Source organism: Macaca mulatta, chromosome 20, assembly GCF_049350105.2.
Source record: "Macaca mulatta isolate MMU2019108-1 chromosome 20, T2T-MMU8v2.0, whole genome shotgun sequence".
Lineage (NCBI taxonomy): Eukaryota > Metazoa > Chordata > Mammalia > Primates > Cercopithecidae > Macaca > Macaca mulatta.
The window spans coordinates 51,210,945-51,227,871 of record NC_133425.1 but is presented as its reverse complement, the minus strand read 5'-3'; the positions used below and the strand labels follow the sequence as shown (position 1 = coordinate 51,227,871).

Genomic DNA, 16,927 nt, shown 5'->3' with positions numbered 1-16,927 from the left:
TGGGTTCATGTTCCCCCTTTCCCTGAAGCCCCAGGTCTAACTGTGTATATGGGGCACTGAGTGCAAAATAGAAGAATGAATGAATGAATGAATGAGTAAACCTTTCTCCCACTTCCTGTGTCTTACAAAGCACATGTAGGACCAACTTCTAGTCACACGTTTGCAGACCTGCTCCCCTACTCCTGGGCTCCATGCCAGGGTGCCCCTAGGAGACTGGTTGGATGTGACACCCCTTCCTCTTCCACCCTGGGGTGGCCTTCTTTGCCAGGAGACCCTCCCTACCCTGCAGCTGGCAGCCTGCCCCATCTCCAGCCCTTTGTTTATTTGGGAAATGCTGACACATTGGGTCATCAGCCTTTATCAAGACAATTACGGAGGGAAATTAGGTACCAAAAAATCCCAGATATTTGGCCAAAGGCAAAAGAAAGAGCTTCTGGGATTGTCCCAGGCTCCGCCCCCAACATCTGTACCCAGACAGTGAAAGTTACACCAGATGAATGCTGGTGTACTGTAGAAAGGCCACATAAAATCTCAATGCCCTACTCTGTGTCAAAAGCACTGGTTTGAAGATCAGAAGACTTGAGCCAAAACTACCCTACTGCGTGACCTCCTCTTCCCTGTCTGGGCCTCAGTTTCTCTATCTGAAAAGAAAGAGTTGAGGTGTTGGCTTTTCTCTAAGTTCTTTCCACCGCTAACATTATTGAAAATCATGTCTTACCCACTCTGGGTGTCAGCTTTTTAATCTAATAACTAAAAGTAATCATTTACATCCTTCTATTAGCATGAGGGAACTTGGAACAATTAAGCTGTTCATAAAGATGCACAGCAAACTCCCCCAGAGTTCCTGTGTCACGAGGGGAAACTGAGGTGTGGAAAACCTGTGTTTCCTGTGGAGGCCCTGAGGTCCTGGCCTGTGCAGCCCCCTCCCCAAGCTGCCTTCATCCCCTTCCGATCTACACTAGAAGATCCGGGGTACTGGAACTGACAGGCCTTGACCAGGGGATCCCACAGCTTACCGGCAGCCTGTTTTTCTTGGTCAAGTCAGCAGGAGTGTAAATATTGAGGTAAAGACAGTCTTCGGAAACCTTGAGAGAAATGTTCTCCTTTCTGTTACTCAATAGGTCTGAGAGAAACTGCCCCGCCTTGGGATCTTGGATGCACCTGGGGATGGGGAAAGAAGAACCCCTGAAGTTCAGCCAGCTATAAGCCAGGTGTCTTCTTTGGCAGGGCCTTGGACTGGGAGGTTTAAGCTTGAAAATGGACTTGATATTTACAGACTCACGACATTGTAGTGGGTAGGAGGCTATCAGGGGCTTCAGGTGGGGGCGCTGGGACTCACTAAGGTCTCCTAAGACCAAGCAAAGTGAGAAGGGCTTCACACCTCTTTCCTTCCAAGAACCTTTGGGACTCCCAGCGTTGAGGAGGGGAGACAACAAATACACTGATTCTTCCTGGATGGTGACATTTCTCACAATATCTTAGGGGTGAAATCTTTGTGGGACAACATCAGGAGAACTGTGCTCTAGTTTTGTCTCTCCCATGCATTTACGGGGTGACCTTGGGTGAATTCCTTTCGCATTCTGGGTCCCAAATCTACCAGGTCTAAGTGAGAGCAGTGATTTCTACATGGGTCTTGCAGCCCTGACATGCCAAGACTCTACCATCAACCCATCCCAGGCAAGTGCTGTTGGTGGCCCTGATGAAAGATCTCAAGGATACAACATAGATGAACACTGGTAATAGTTATTGAGTCCTCCCAGTGTTCCAGGCACTGTTTTAAGTACCCTTTGTATATTAACTCATTTAAGCCTCAGATCAGTCCCATTACATAGATTCTATTATCTCCATTTTACAAATGAGAAAACTGAAACCCAGAGAGGTTAGAGAACCTGACCAATGTCACATAGCCAGGAAGATTCATGCCATGTGGTTCTTATACACAAGTATATTATAAGCAACAGTCCCAGACCTCAGAGTACCAGAAGGCAGGTGTCACCGCCCCCACTAGGTACATGAGGAAACTGAGGCACTCAGGCTCTGGGATGACACAGCTGTCAAGTGACAGAATCAGAGTCAGCAAAGATGACTTCTTGATTTCCATCCTGGGAGATTTTCCTACAGAACACCCAGTACAAGCAGCGTAACAATAATAATAATAATCAAAAGACATTCCAATGTGAAGAAAGGGAAAAGGAACTCAACTTCACTGGTCTTTGCATAAATGCAAACTAAAGAAGAAAATAAGATTGCTATTATTATTATCGTTTTGCCTACTGAATAACCAAAAACAATTTTAATAACCCGAAGCACTGCAAAAAAATCTAATGAATGGAGATTTTTGTCCATCAATGGGAGAAGTGTAGTTGGAATATTTTGGCAGGGAATTTTAACAAAAGATATATACTTTTTGACTCAGAAATATAACTTCTGGGAAGTTATCCTAAAATATTCATTCATTGGCATAAAGGTTTCACTACAAAATATTCATCACAGTGCTCCCTATATTATCAAAAACATCATATGTAACTTAATGACCCCAGATAAAAGCTTGGGGAAATTAATTATGGTGCAATACCAAATATAATGCAGCTGCTAATATCAGGCTGTGCCATTTAATGGCATAGAATGATGCTCATGATATACTTAATGAGCAAAGCAAGCATCCAAATTATCTGAACATAGCACTCCTTTTTAAAGAAAGAAAGTATAGCAACAGGCCAAAAAACTGGAATACAAACAAAACATTAGATCATAACACTGTACCATCTAAAATATTGACAGCTGCTCTCTTTGAGTGGTGGGATATTGTATGTGATTTTAATTTTCTTACTTTTCCTTATCTAAATTTCCTAAATTTTCTGTAATAAGTATATACTATACTTGCAGTCAGGAAATAAAAACAGTAAATATTATTTTTTAAAAAAAGGAAAGAAAAGAAGGCAACCAGAGGTGGGCTGCTGGAAAACCGCTGAATACCTGGCTGCTGAGATGCATGGGGTTTCCTCTGATGCCTGTAGGGTCCTTGGTACCCTGGGGAGTGGCGGTGAGGCCAATTAGAACCTTTGGGAATAATAATTAACAAAAAAAAAAAAAAAAGAACCTTTGGGCTTTTCTTCCCAGCCTGGCCAGGGTGAATGGACACACCTGCCATCGTTCTCCTCAGGAATATGGAACTGGGCACACTTGAGAGTTGAGCACTTGCCAAGAGGACACCTCAGTTCACTTGCCACCCACACACCTCCTGGCCCTCCCTTCTCCCCACTGTGTCAAAATTCAAGACAGCGGAATTCATGGGATCCTTCTTTCTGATCTCCCTCACCTGCTTAACTGCTTCTTTGTTTCCAAGGCACTTATCCCACTCTAACAGATCACACAATCCATGGGGTAATTTGCATGTTGTTCTCCTCTGTCTCCCGCTGCTAGAATGCACGCTCCATGAACCTAGGGGTCTTTGCTTTGTTCACTAATGGATCCCAAGAACCCAGACACATGCCGGGCACACAGTAGGTGCTCAATAAACATGTGTTAAATAATGGACTCCAGAATGCTGTGAGACTTCTGGAACGTTCTTAAGGATCTACAATGATCTTAAGGATTCCAGAGCAAAGGATCAACCAATCGGGGGACTGCCTTGACTCCTTCCTGCATCACTTTGAGGCAAACATCCCCCACAGACACATGCCACAGCCACCCCTGGCTTACATAGGAGGGTAAGAGGTGGCATTCTTCACGAAGCTCCATGGCTCTGCAGGCTGCGGTGGAGTAAACCTCAGGGGTCCAAGAGGGGGCTTGGCAAAAGGGATTCCCAGGAAAACGGCCACAGGCTGTGCAAATCCTTCTAAGCTGACGAACTTCCCCAGCACTTTGCCATGCACGGTGTCCACCACAGGTGGCGAGGACGGGTGCCCTGCTGGACATGGAGAACAAATCAGGATGCATCAGAGGCAAAAGGCTGGACCCGGATTCCAGGTGGGGTTTGCCACTTTCTAAGTGCATGACCTTGAATAAGTCACCGAAACCCTCTAGGCCTCAATTTCTTTTGATGTACAATAGGGATGAGGATCACTGTCCTTACTAACTGAGGTGGTTTAAAGCGCAAATTAGATTTGGAGGCATAAAAACATTCAGCCAAAAATAAATGCAAGAAGGAGAACTACTAGGAGAGAACAAGACATTTATCTTCCCCCTTAGAAGCCTCTGGAAACATTTATCCATTAGAATCCTGGCACTGAGCCACATGCTGGATGAGAGGATGAACAAGAGGTGCTCCGTATTCTCAGATGCATTGACCCTTGTAGGGAAGGGTCACTTATACACCTGGGCCTACAGATGGGAAAGAAGTGACTGTGTCCTGGGAGAGGTACTCATAAGGCAGTCTAGGAATTAGAAGAGGGGGCAAGGCCTTCTGATTGCGGGCATCATGGAGGAGCTGGGACTTGCAGTAGGGGAGGATTGAATAAGGGGAGATGAGACGCAGGGAGTGGTACCGAGCAGAGAGAAGGGAATGTGCTGAGGCTCAGAGCAGCAGAATGCAGAGCCTGCCTGGGGAAGGGGGCATGGCCCACATGCACCAGGTGGTGTCTGAAGGGAGTGGAAAATATTCCTGGAATGAGACAGCGCATGTCAGGGAGGGCCTAGAATGCCAGGCTAAGGGCTTGAGTTTTCTTTAGTGGACGAATAAGCAGCAGGGACCATTCCAGATAAGGGAAATGATCAAGTCGAAGAACATTTTTCTGGTGGCCCTGGGCACATCTGATCCATTCTTGCAGCACAGACAATGCTTCCTCATTGAGCTGAAATTCATTTCCCAGCCTCCGCATCAGTCTTGGTTCTATCTGTCATGGGACCGCACTGGCCTGTGGCCTTTCAGACACTTGATTATGCCACCCACCCCTCAGGTCCTGTCTGACTCCAGTGACCTCAATTTGTCTAAGCTTCCCTCCTACGAAATGATTTCCAAACTCTTGTCCTCTCAGTTGCTCTGTTTTGGATATAGGCAAGAAGGCAATATCTCCATCAAAGTGGGGCCAGAGCAGAACAGAACAATTCAGATTTGATCTTACAGGGGAATATTCAATCACAATGGAAACTCCCTATGCAAAGCCCAGATGCACAACAGCATCCATGTCTCATTATCAGCCAGCCCCACACTGAGAATAGTTAACTTGTTTTCTTCTGTTGTTGCTAATTACAAATAATATTGAGATAATTTTCTTGGAAGCATGTTTATCAACATAGCAGTGGGTGGTGGCATTACAGGTGGCCTATTTTCTTGGTGATTTCCATGTTTTCCGCACTGTATGGGATTTCCAGTCTTCACCTGAAATCCTTCCCAGCCCCATATTAATTATTTTAAAATTTTAAATAAAAAGAAAATATTTATGAAGAAATATGATGATGTCTAAAAGGTACTTTGAAAGACTTGGAGACTGGGCACAGGGGCTCACATCTGTAATCCCAGCACTTTGGGAGGCCGAGGAGGGCAGATCACTTGAGGTCAGGAGTTTGAAACCAGCCTGGCCAACATGGCAAAACCCCATCTCTACTAAAAATACAAAAATTAGCTGGGCATGATGGCATGTGCCTGTAATCTTTGTTACTTGGGAAGCTGAGGCAGCAGTCCAGGAGGCGGGGATTGGAGTGAGCCGAGATTGCACCACTGCACTCCAGCTTGGGTGACAGAGTGAGACTCCATCTAAAAAAGAAAAGAAAGAAAAACTTGGTCCCTGATCAGTTTTGGGGGAAGTGGAAGATGAAGACAAAAGAGCTGGCTTGTGATGCTGGATCCCTGTTTACATAGGCTCAGTGGAGATGTCAGTGGGTTATCCTGGCAAGATGGTGCCACAAGACGTGGGCACTTCAAGACTGGAAGGAAGCCTGCCGAGAGAGCAGGGTAGAATTTTCTCCTAGACGGTGAGGGTACACACCATGGATGTGTATGGCTTCATCGAAGATGCCAGTGTGAGAGGGAAGGGAAGAAAACAAAGATCAAACACAGGGACCACTACAGCCAAGACCAAAGATCCATCAGAGTGGGAAGGAGAGAACATCCCAGCATCCTGGAAGTCCAGGGAGAAGAGGACAAGGTGCGAGCTAAGATTGCTGAGGGCTTCAGGGAAGTGGAGGAGGATCAAGGCAGAGAAACCACTGGGCTGGTCTTTTTCAGCTCAGGGATTCATTCAGCAGGATGAGGTGGATGGCAGCCAGATTGCCAAGCATGAAAAAGTGGGTGAATGGGGGGAAGCAGAAAGAAGAATGGGAACAAGAGCAGTTGTCGCTGACGTTATATGAAGCATGAACATGATGGGCACCTACTATGTGTCAGGCATGCATTCCAGTTTGTTTAATCTTCAAAAAAGCCTTGCTGGGTAGGCATCAACATGCCCAATTTACAGAGAAGGAAATTAAGGAAGTGGAGGCAGCCTGTATGGTCTTCCTAAGGAAGGAAATGGATGGCATTGCCAGGAGTCACCAGAAGTAAAAGAATATTCAGCTCCAAGTAGGGTTCCTCTCTTCCTCTGCCCTTCCCCACAGTTCCAGAGCTCTCACAATGTCAGGCTGCCAGAAGGAAGACAGGATGCAGATGGGGCCTGGGCTGTCAGGATTCAAGACCCAGAGACAGACCCAGGCATGATTTGTACTACATTTCCCTATGTGAGTCTCAGTTTCTCTGTCTATAAAGTGGCACAGGGGTATTTTGAGGCCCCTCGCTGCACCCCCTCTATGTACCATGTGTTTTGCTTCCTGTATTCTGATGCTCTGGCATCTGAGGCTTTGCTGATATTGGAGAAACTGTCCCTCCCAGGGTCCAGCCAACCCGGAGCCCACACCCCAACCGCCTCTTTGATCGGGTTGCCATGCCCTGGCCACTACCCACTTGCCCTAATTATGCCAGAGCTAGGTACCAGACAACTAGGAACAGCCCCTGTGCCCCAGAGACCCCTGAATTATCCCAACTCGCCAGTCCTCAGCCTGGGGATGGCCAACTGAGCTGCCTAAAGTTCTTGTGTGTGCGGCGTGAGGTGGTCCGGCCGCCGGCCTCCTTGGGGCAAGCAGTGCAGGGCGGTTTCAGTGTGTTCACCTTCTCTGCGTCTCCGCCCGGGCCAGGCTGACTGGGCTTAGCTGCTCCAAGTCCAAGTCCAAGCCCGGAGGGCGCGCACCACCGCGGAGCCGGACCTGTTGTGTCTGCCTTTTTGCGCATCTGCGTCCACCTCACCTTTTTACGCACCGGCGGCCCAGAACAAGGATTTCAAAAAGTGCCCAGCATCTTTATGTTTCAGAAGGACTCACCCCAAACCGTGGAAGCAGCGAGAGTGCCCAGGACAAGAGCGCGGAGCCACATCCTGGAAGGACGACTGGTCTCGGGGCCTGCAAGGTCTTCTTGTAGCTGATCGGGACTGCGCTGTCCAGCCAGGAGCTCAGCCCCGCCCTGAGCTACCGCCCTGCTCTAACTGTGAAATTTCAGAAAAGCTTTCCCTATCTCCAGAACTCCCTGGGCGACGCCTACCTACAGTCCCATCTCGCCAGTTCTCATCCTGCCTGTCCTGCCTTTCCTCTTCTATCCTTGGAAGCCGCAATAAAAGCACCTTGGCCTGTTTCACCAAAGCAGTCTGGTCGACACTCTCAAATTACAGAGAGCTAATAAATTCTACCAACTACTTGTTGTATAAGGGTTTCTCCCTTGCAGGACTCTAACTTCAGTACACTGTGAAGGCCCCGAAAGGCCCGCACCAGCAGGCGGATGCTTTTAGGCAAAGGGATACTTTGGTCTGAGATCCTCAGAAAAAGTTTAAAAATTTTAGAGTCACTCACAGTCCCACAGCTCAGCTGGGTAACTTCGCACACATCTCAGCTCCCAGGGCTTGTGTTTCCTAGCATTCCAGGTTCTCAAGTTTGGAAGCGATCTTAAATTTTAACCAGTCTCCTTTCTAATGCCTGAATTAGCTTCACAATATCCTGCCAACTGGCCTAGCCTTCTGTCACACAGCTCCAATGTCAGGTAAATCACTATCTTCCAAAACAGGAATTTTTGGACAGAATGTAAAAATGATTCCATCTCTCAATAGCCCCTGGCTTTAATCATTCATCCATTCATGTACCCATCCATTCTGTGAACATTTACCACAATGCCTGGCACCTGGCCACGTATAATGGATACAAAGGCCAATTCAAAACATGGTTCAGTGTCTGAAGGGACCTCCATTGGTAGACAAGACAGATGGGGTGGAGAAGCAGCAGGGGTGATGTCAAGACAATGTGAAATCACCGAATCAGGGTGATACAGAGTGCTCTGGGCACACCTGGAAAGCTGTCATTTACAAGCTGCTGGGGACACAAGGAAGTCACTTAAAGCCTCTTTCATGGGATCATTAAATGTCCAACAATAGGGAATTCACTAAACACACTCTGGTACAGCTGGCTAAGGAGATATGATGTATTCACTCAAAATAGTGATGTGCACAGCTATTTGCTAACAATGAAGACAGGATGCGTTATGAAAGGAGAAAATAACAGGTTACAAACTGTTGTGTGGTGTAGGCAGCTCCTCAGAAAGTTCTACATAGAATCTCCATATGACCCAGCAATTCCCCTCCTAGGTGGCTACCCAAGAGAACTGAAAACATGTCCATAAAAAAACTTGTACACAAAGAGCAGTGTCATTCATACTAACCAAAAAGTAGAAAAAAACCCAAATGTCCATGACCTGATGAATGTGGAAATGAAGTGTGGTCTATGCATGCAGAGGCATATCATCCAGCCATAAGAAGAACATGCTACAACGTGGATGAAGCTGGAAAACATTTTAAAGGAAAGAAGCCAGCCACGAAAGGTCACACGTTGTATGATGCTTTTTATATGTAATTTAGATTACATATTAATTTAATATTTAACAGGCATATTACGCAGAATAGGCAAATCCATGGAGACAGAAAGGTGTTGCCGGGGCCTTTGGAGGGGAAAGAGACGGGAATGAGGAATGACTGCTAATGGGCATGAGTTTTATCTTGGGGGTAGTAAAAATGTTCTGGGATTAAATAGTGATGATGTTAGCACACCTCTGGGAATATACTAAAAACCACTAGCGTGTACACTTTAAAAAGGTGAATTTTATGGTTTGTGACTTATATTTCATTAAAATAATGAAATATTTTTGGAATATCTAGATAAGTATAATATCCCATTTTAGTAGTGACATATGTCTTTGTCTGCATAGGAAAATACTGGAAGGCTATATACCTAATTAGAATTACAACAGCCATTTTCTGGCTGTAACCTTGTCAGTGTTTTTACTTATTTGCATTTTCCACTTTTATTTCTTCATACATTCATTGACAAATATTTACTGAGAGCTTACTGTGTGGCAAACACTATGCCAAGAGTTTTGTATGCAGGATCTCAGTTCTCAAAATAACCCTGTGGGATTAATGCTGTCTCACGATCTTAAATTGATTTCTGTTGTTTAAGCCACTCAGTCTGTGATATTTTGTTCTGGCAGCCTAAGCAGACTAATACATAGGCTCAACCAAGTCCGTTCTTTATTCCCAGAAGAAATTAAGGCCCAGAGACGGGGAGGAATTGCCTAAGGTTACACAGTAACTCAATGGCAAAGTCAGAACCAGAACTTGAGGCTTCTGCCTTCCAGCACAGTGTGGCTGGCAGCCATTTTTCTTGCTTTAATACATCAGGAAGATGTTCTAATTGGCAGCCTTATCTAAGGTAAAACACCACGATTTTGTACACAGTTGGCTTGTCAGTTCATTGACCCAGGCTGAGCACGGTCAGGCTAAAGGGTTAGAAATGGGTAGGGGAGGCTGGGCATGATGCCTGCCCCTCTGTAATCCTAGCAGTTTTAGGGGGCCAATGTGGGAGAGAGGAGTTCAAGACCAACCTGGGAAACATAGCAAGACCCCATCTGTACTAAAATAATAATAATAATAATAATAACAACAACAATAAGAAGAAGAAGAAGAAGAAGGAAGAAAGAAGGAAAGAAGGAAAGAAAGAGAGAGAGAGAGAAAGAGAGAAAGAGAGAGAAAGAAAGAAAGAAAGAAAGAAGGAAAGAAAGGAAGGAAGGAAGAAAGGAAGGAAGGAAGGAAGGAAGAAAGGAAGGAAGGAAGGAAGGAAAGAAGGAAGGAAGGAAGGAAGGAAGGAAGGAAGGAAGAAAGAAAGAAAAGAGCCAGGTACCTGGAGAGCCATGTTCTATTTTCCCAATGTTACTTGGCAAGCCTGCCCTTGTCCAGGCCAGACCACGATTGACATAAGGAAAGACTGGGCAACCAGCAGCCATAAATCACACAACAGTCCCAGAGCTGCTGATGAGTTCTTGCCTAAGACTATGGACTGTAGCTGAAATGAAGCTTCTGGAGACCCAAATTCAAAAAGGGGTGCTCATTAGCACTCATTCTAGCCACTTGTGGGCTGGTGAGGGTCATTCTGTGATGGGAATGAGGATGCTGTGACAGCAAGAGAATCAGTCCCCAGAGCTAATTGACTCTACAAAGATTGACCTGAACTTTAGGGTTCCTCCCTTGCTTTATTCAGGACAGAAACCTGGTTGACAAACAGCATGCTAATAAAAAGCATCCTGGCTGGGTTCGGAAAGAAAAAGCATCCCTATCTCTATCCACAGGCGAAAATCTGGGTGGCTCTCCTAAGTAGAAAACCAGGTTACTCCCACTCACTCAGCACAACACACAAGTGCATATGCGCACACACACACATATGCAAGGGCGTACATGAGCACACACGCCCATTAACCATCCTGCCTCATGCCCCAGCCAGCTGGCCTTTGCAACCTGGGAAACAGCCTTGGCTCTTGGCTGATGATTTTCATGACGCTTTGCTCACAAAATATAAAAGGTAAGAATGAATTCTTCTCCTCATCCACTGCTCAATCACATGCCCATTTGGAACACCAGCCAATTCTGCAAACAGAGAATTTTTTGTCCACTCCTAGGTTTTGCCTACCTCTGGCAGCAGCCTCTGAAACCCATTTCTGGTTCATGATGACTCTGCAGATGTGATGGGTGAGGCTGGAGCCTATCAAGCCTTACAATAGATCTCTTTTTTGCAAAATAAGTATAATTTCCCTACATTACTTTAACTGTAAGCAATACGTCTCTTGTTTAAGTGGCAGTTGATTTGGGTCATTGCTTTTCCCTGGGGAATCCCTCTGGTTTCCCATGTGGAACTATATGACGTGGAAAGTAAAATCCTAGGAACTGGCCTTAACTTCTAAGCAGTTGGGCAGGACTTGGGAGAGTGGGCATATCTGGGGGCTTTAAATGAACTCCCCCAAATCCTTCCACCTCCATCAGTTTACTCAGCAGATATATGGAGAGCTCGTATTAGAGCAGGCATTGGGCGCAGCAAGTCCATGTCCTGCTGGGCCCCTCACTCAGCTTAGTCTCTGAACCATGGGATTGATCAGGTGTAGATTTTGTGGCGGAGAACACTGAACTGGGAGACAGAAATCTGAGAATCCACTGACATTTGGGAATTCCTTGTGGAAAGACAGGGAGTGGCTCTGGGGGAGGGGATCTCTCACGCACCCTTCACTGTGGCTCCGCACTCCATGAATCCAGGATTCTATGACATTCTCCTAGGCATATGCAGTGTTTCTGGAACCTCAGTTATTCTCACACTAATATCATGGTTTTTTGCCTCATCAGTGTATCATCTGTACTTCTATGAGCAGTTTTCTTTAAAAGAAGTCACTCTTTTTACTTCAACATGCTCACTCAAAAAGGAGACTTTATACTGTTTCCATAAGTGCAAGACCTGTATAACCTGCCATAAATTAGAGGTATGCATGGAAATATGTGTGACTGCGTTTTTTAAATTAAAATCATGGCAAAAATAAAGCAGTGCATAAAGAAATGCCAGTAAAAGCACTTCTAGTTTACAAGAGTGTGTAACTGAAAAAAGTCACTCAATGGGAAAAGTGAACCATTGAAGGCCAGTTAGTTACTTGAAAGCAGGGCCAGCCTTGATCGCCATCATGACCACCAGGTAGGTGACAAGGCAAGGGTTACCTACCTTTGGGAAGGGTCATCGTCACCAAGGTCATTTCCTTCTGCTTCACAGAACGTCTTCCTGTTAACATTCAGTTCAATGGGCAGAAATTGTATTATGTTTACACCTTCCCAGGACCGTTATACTTAGGAGGTCAGACTCCCTGAGGTCAATCAGGTCCTAGGACTGACTGATCAGAGTATCTGGAGGAATTTTTGGCCTGTTAGTGGGTCTCAGAGGAGAGAGCTATACTCCCATGGGCATAAGTAGTCAGCCTCAATGGCTCAAACAACTGACGATCGGGCCATGTACATTCACCAGTCAATCACCCTGTGACTGCTAAGCAAGAATTATTAGTGAGAGTAGGGTAAACTATGGTTCAAATAGGCCCAGAATTTCAATGGCTTATTTTTCATTTACATGAAGAAGTAGAGTGTTGTTGTTCAGGTCAACAATGTGGTTGCCCTCCATATGGTCACTCAGTGATCCAAATTAGAGTATCAGCAAACTTTTTCTATAAAGTGCCAGATAGTAAATATTTTAGGTTTTGCAGGCCATGTTCTCTCTTTGGCAACTGCTGTGATAGTAAAGGCAGCCATGGATGATACCTATGCAAACGGGTGTGGCTGTGTTTCAATTGTTTCATTCTTCTGCATATGGCTGACCAGTTATCCCAGCACCATTTACTGAATAGGGAGTCCTTTCCCCATTGCTTGTGTTTGTTGACCTTGTCAAAGATCAGATGGTTTTAGGTGTGTGGTTTTATTTGTGAGTTTTCTTTTCTGTTCCATTGGTCTGTGTGTCCATTTTTGTACCAGTATCATGCTATTTTGGTTACTGAATCCTTATAGTATAGTCTGAAGTTGGGTAATGTGATGCCTCTGGCTTTGTTGTTTTTGCTTAGGATTGCTATGATGATTCTGGCTCCCTTTTGGTTGCATATGAATTTTAGGATTGTTTTTTCTAACTCTGTGAAGAATCAGCACAGGTAGTTTGATGGGAATAGCATTGAATCTGTAAATTGCTTTAGGCAGTATGGCCATTTTAATGATACTGATTTTTCCTATCCATGAGCATTGAATGTTTTTCCACTTATTTGTGTCATCTCCAATTTCTTTGAGCAGTGTTTCATAGTTCTCCTTGTAGAGATCTTTCACTTCCCCAGTTAGCTATATTCCTAGGTATTTCATTTATTTGTGGTTATTGTAAATGGGATTGTGTTCTTGATTTGACTCTCAGCCTGGATGTTATTGATGTATAGAAATGCTAGTAATTTTTGTACATTGACTTTGTATCCTGGAAACTTACTAAAATAATTTATCAGTTCTAGTAGCCTTTTCATGGATTCTTTAGGGTTTTCTAAGTATAGAATTATATCATCAGTGAAGAGAGACAGTTTGACTTCTTCTTTTCCTGTTTAGATGCCTTTTATTTCTTTTTCTTGCCTGATTGCTCTAGTTAAGACTTCCAGGGCTATGTTTAATAGGAGTGATGAGAGTCAACATTTTTGTCTTGTTCCATATCTCAAGGGGAATGCTTCCAGATTTGCCCATTCAGTATGATGTGGGCTGTGGGTTTGTCATAGATGGCTCTTATTATTTTGAGCTGTGCTCCTTTAATGCTTAGTCTGTTGAGGGTTTTTAACATGAAAGGATGTCAGATTTTATAAAAAGTTCTTTTCTTGTCTATTGAGATGAACATATTGTTTTTGCTTTAAATTCTGTTTATGTGACAAATCACATTTATTGATTTGTACTTGTTGAACCAATTCTTGCATCTCAGGGATAAAGCCTACTTGATCATCGTATATTAACTTTTTGATGTGCTGCTGAATTTGGTTTGCTAGTATTTTGTTGAGGAATTTTGTGTCTATGTTCATCAGGGATATTGGTCAGAAGTTTTTTGTTTGTTTGTTTGTTTTTTATTGTGTCTATACCAGATTTTGGCATTACGCTGATGCTGGATTCATAGAATGAGTTAGAGAGGAGTCCCTCCTCTTGGATTTTCTTGGAATAGTTTCAGTAGAATTGGTCTCAGTTCTTCTCTGTACATGTGGTAGAATTTGACTGAATTCATCTGATCCAGGACTTTCTTTTGGTTGGTAGGGTCTTTGTTACTGTTGTTGTTACTGATTCAATTTCAGAGTTTCATTAGTCTCTTCAGGATTTCAATCGCTTCCTGATTCAATCTTAGGAGATTGAATATTGCCAGGAATTTATTTGTTTTCTCTAGATTTTCTAATTTGTGCACATAGAGTTGTTCATAATATTATCTGAGGATCATTTGTATTTCTGTGGTATCAGGTGTAACATCATTTTTGTCATTTCTGGTTGTGCTTATTTGGATCTTCTTTGATTTTGTTAATCTAGCTAGAGGTCTATTGATCTTGTTTGTTTTTACTAATAACCAACTTGTAGCTTTATTGATCATTTGTATGAATTTTTGCAACTCAATGTCAACTTCTTCTCTAATTTTAGTTATCTTTTCTTTTGCTAGCTTTGGGGTTGGTTTGTTCTTTTTTTCTAGTTCCTTTAGGTGCAAACTTACATTGTTAATGTAATCTTTCTAACTTCTTGATGAAGACATTTGGTGCTATAAACTTTCCTCTTAACACTGCTTTAGCTGCATCCCAGAGATATTGGTAAGTTTCATCCCTATTTTCAATAATTTCAAATAGTTTTTTGATTTATGCCTTAAATTTGATATTCATCCAGGAGTTATTCAGAAGTAAGTTGTTTAATTTCCATGTATTTATGCAGTTTTGAGAGATGTTCTTGATAATATTTTTATTTTTATTGCACTGTGGTCTGAGAGTGTGCTTGGTATGATTTCAACTTTACAAAAAAATTTTAACACTTGCTTTATGACTGAGCATGTAGTTAATCTTAGAATATGTTCTGTGTGGCCAGGTGTGGTGGCTTATACCTGTAATCCCAGCACTTTGGGAGGCCAAGGCGGGCAGATCATTTGAGGTCAGGAGTTCGAGACCAGCCTGGCCAGCGTGGTGAAACACGGTCTCTACTAAAAATACAAAAAAAAAAAAAGCTGGCCATGGTAGCAGGTGCCTATAATCCCAGAGATACTCAGGAGGCTGAGGCAGAAGAATCACTTGAACCTGGGAGGCGGAGGTTGCAGAGAGCCAAGATCATACCATTGCACTCCAGTCTGGGCAACAAGAGTGAAACTCCATCTCAAAAAATAAAAATAAAAATAAAAAAGGAATTTGTTCTGTGTGCAGGTGAGAAGAATATTTGTTCTGCGGTTGTTTGGTGGAGTGCTCTGTAGATGCCTTTTAGGTCTAATTGGCCAAGAGTCAAGTTTAAGTCTAGAGTTTCTTTGTTTGTTTTCTGCCTCAATTATCTATCTAATGCTGTCAGTGGAATGTTGAAGTCTCCCACTATTATTGTGTGGTTGTCTACGTCTTTTTGTAGTCCAAGAAGAATTGTTTCATGAATTGGGGGACTCCACTGTTGGGTGTGTATTTATTTAGGATAGTTAATTCTTCTTGTTGAATTGTACCTTTTAGCATTATGTAATACCTTTCTTTGTCCTTTTTCTGTTGTCTTTTTTTAAATTATTATTATACTTTAAGTTCTAGGGTACATGTGCATAATGTGCAGGTTTGTTACGTATGTATACATGTGCCATGTTGGTGTGCTGCACCCATTAACTTATCATTTACATTAGGTATATCTCCTAATGCTATCCTTCCCCCCTGCCCCCACCCCACCCACAGGCCCTGGTGTGTGATGTTCCCCACCCTGTGTCCAAGTGTTGTCATTGTTCAGTTCCCACCTATGAGTGAGAACATGCAATGTTTGCTTTTCTGTCCTTGTAATAGTTTGCTCAGAATGATGGTTTCCAGCTTCATCCATGTCCCTGCAAAGGACATGAACTCATCCTTTTTTATGGCTGCATAGTATTCCATGGTATGTATGTGCCACATTTTCTTAATCCAGTCTATCATTGATGGACTTTTGGGTTGGTTCCAAGTCTTTGCTATTGTGAATAGTACCGCAACAAACATACGTGTGTATGTGTCTTTATAGCAGAATGATTTATAATCCTTTGGGTATATACCCAGTAATTGGATGACTGGGTCAAATGGTATTTCTAGTTCTAGATCCTTGAGGAGTCACCACACTGTCTTTCACAATGGTTGTATTAGTTTGTAGTCCCACCAACAGTGTAAAAGCATTCCTATTTCTCCACATCCTCTCCAGCACCTGTTGTTTCCTGACTTTTTAATGATCGCCATTCTAACTGGTGTGAGATGGTATCTCATTGTGGTTTTGATTTGCATTTCTCTGATGATCAGTGATGATGAGCATTTTTTCGTGTGTCTGTTGGCTGCATAAATGTCTTCTTTTGAGAAGTGCCTGTTCATATCCTTTGTCCACTTTTTGATAGGGTTGTCTGATTTTTTTCTTGTAAATTTGCATAAGTTATTTGTAGATTCTGGATATTAGCCCTTTGTCAGATGGGTAGATTGTAAAAATTTTCTCCCATTCTGTAGGTTGCCTGTTCACTCTGATGGTAGTTTCTTTTGCTGTGCAGAAGTTCTTCTGTTTAGTTAGATCCCATTTGTCAATTTTGGCTTTTGTTGCTGTTGCTTTTGGTGTTTTAGTCATGAAGTCCTTGCCCATGCCTATGGCCTGAATGGTATTGTGTGTGTTCTTCTTAATAGAAATTGATTTAATGTCTATTTTATCTGATATAAAAATAGTGACTCTTGTTCTTTTTAGTTTTTCATTTGCATAGTAGATATTTCTCCATCCCTTTACTTTGAACCTGTGGGTGTCACTACATGTGAGATGGGTCTCTTGAAGACAGCAGATGGTTGGGTCTTGTCTTTTATCTGGCTTGTCACTGTGTGCCTTTTCAAGTGGGGGCATTTTAGACCATTTACATT

At 43.4% G+C, this 16,927-nt stretch overlaps 1 protein-coding gene across 4 annotated transcripts in view; it reads right to left on the bottom strand.

Annotated features, from left to right (window-relative positions):
• Positions 1–16,927, bottom strand: part of LOC707292 (liver carboxylesterase 1-like) — a 58,198-nt gene that overhangs the window by 22,690 nt on the left and 18,581 nt on the right. For 2 of the 4 annotated variants that reach the window (XM_077986055.1, XM_077986056.1), the window contains exons 1-3: positions 7,291–7,563; positions 3,703–3,910; positions 1,017–1,161 (exon numbers count right to left, since the gene is read on the bottom strand). In XM_077986055.1, the coding sequence (XP_077842181.1) occupies positions 1,017–1,161; positions 3,703–3,910; positions 7,291–7,342 (405 nt within the window). In that variant the 5' untranslated portion in view covers positions 7,343–7,563. Of the gene's footprint in view, positions 1–1,016; positions 1,162–3,702; positions 3,911–7,290; positions 7,564–16,927 lie in introns of those variants that run through there. The other 2 variants (XM_015126188.3, XM_077986057.1) reach the window with 2 other exon arrangements.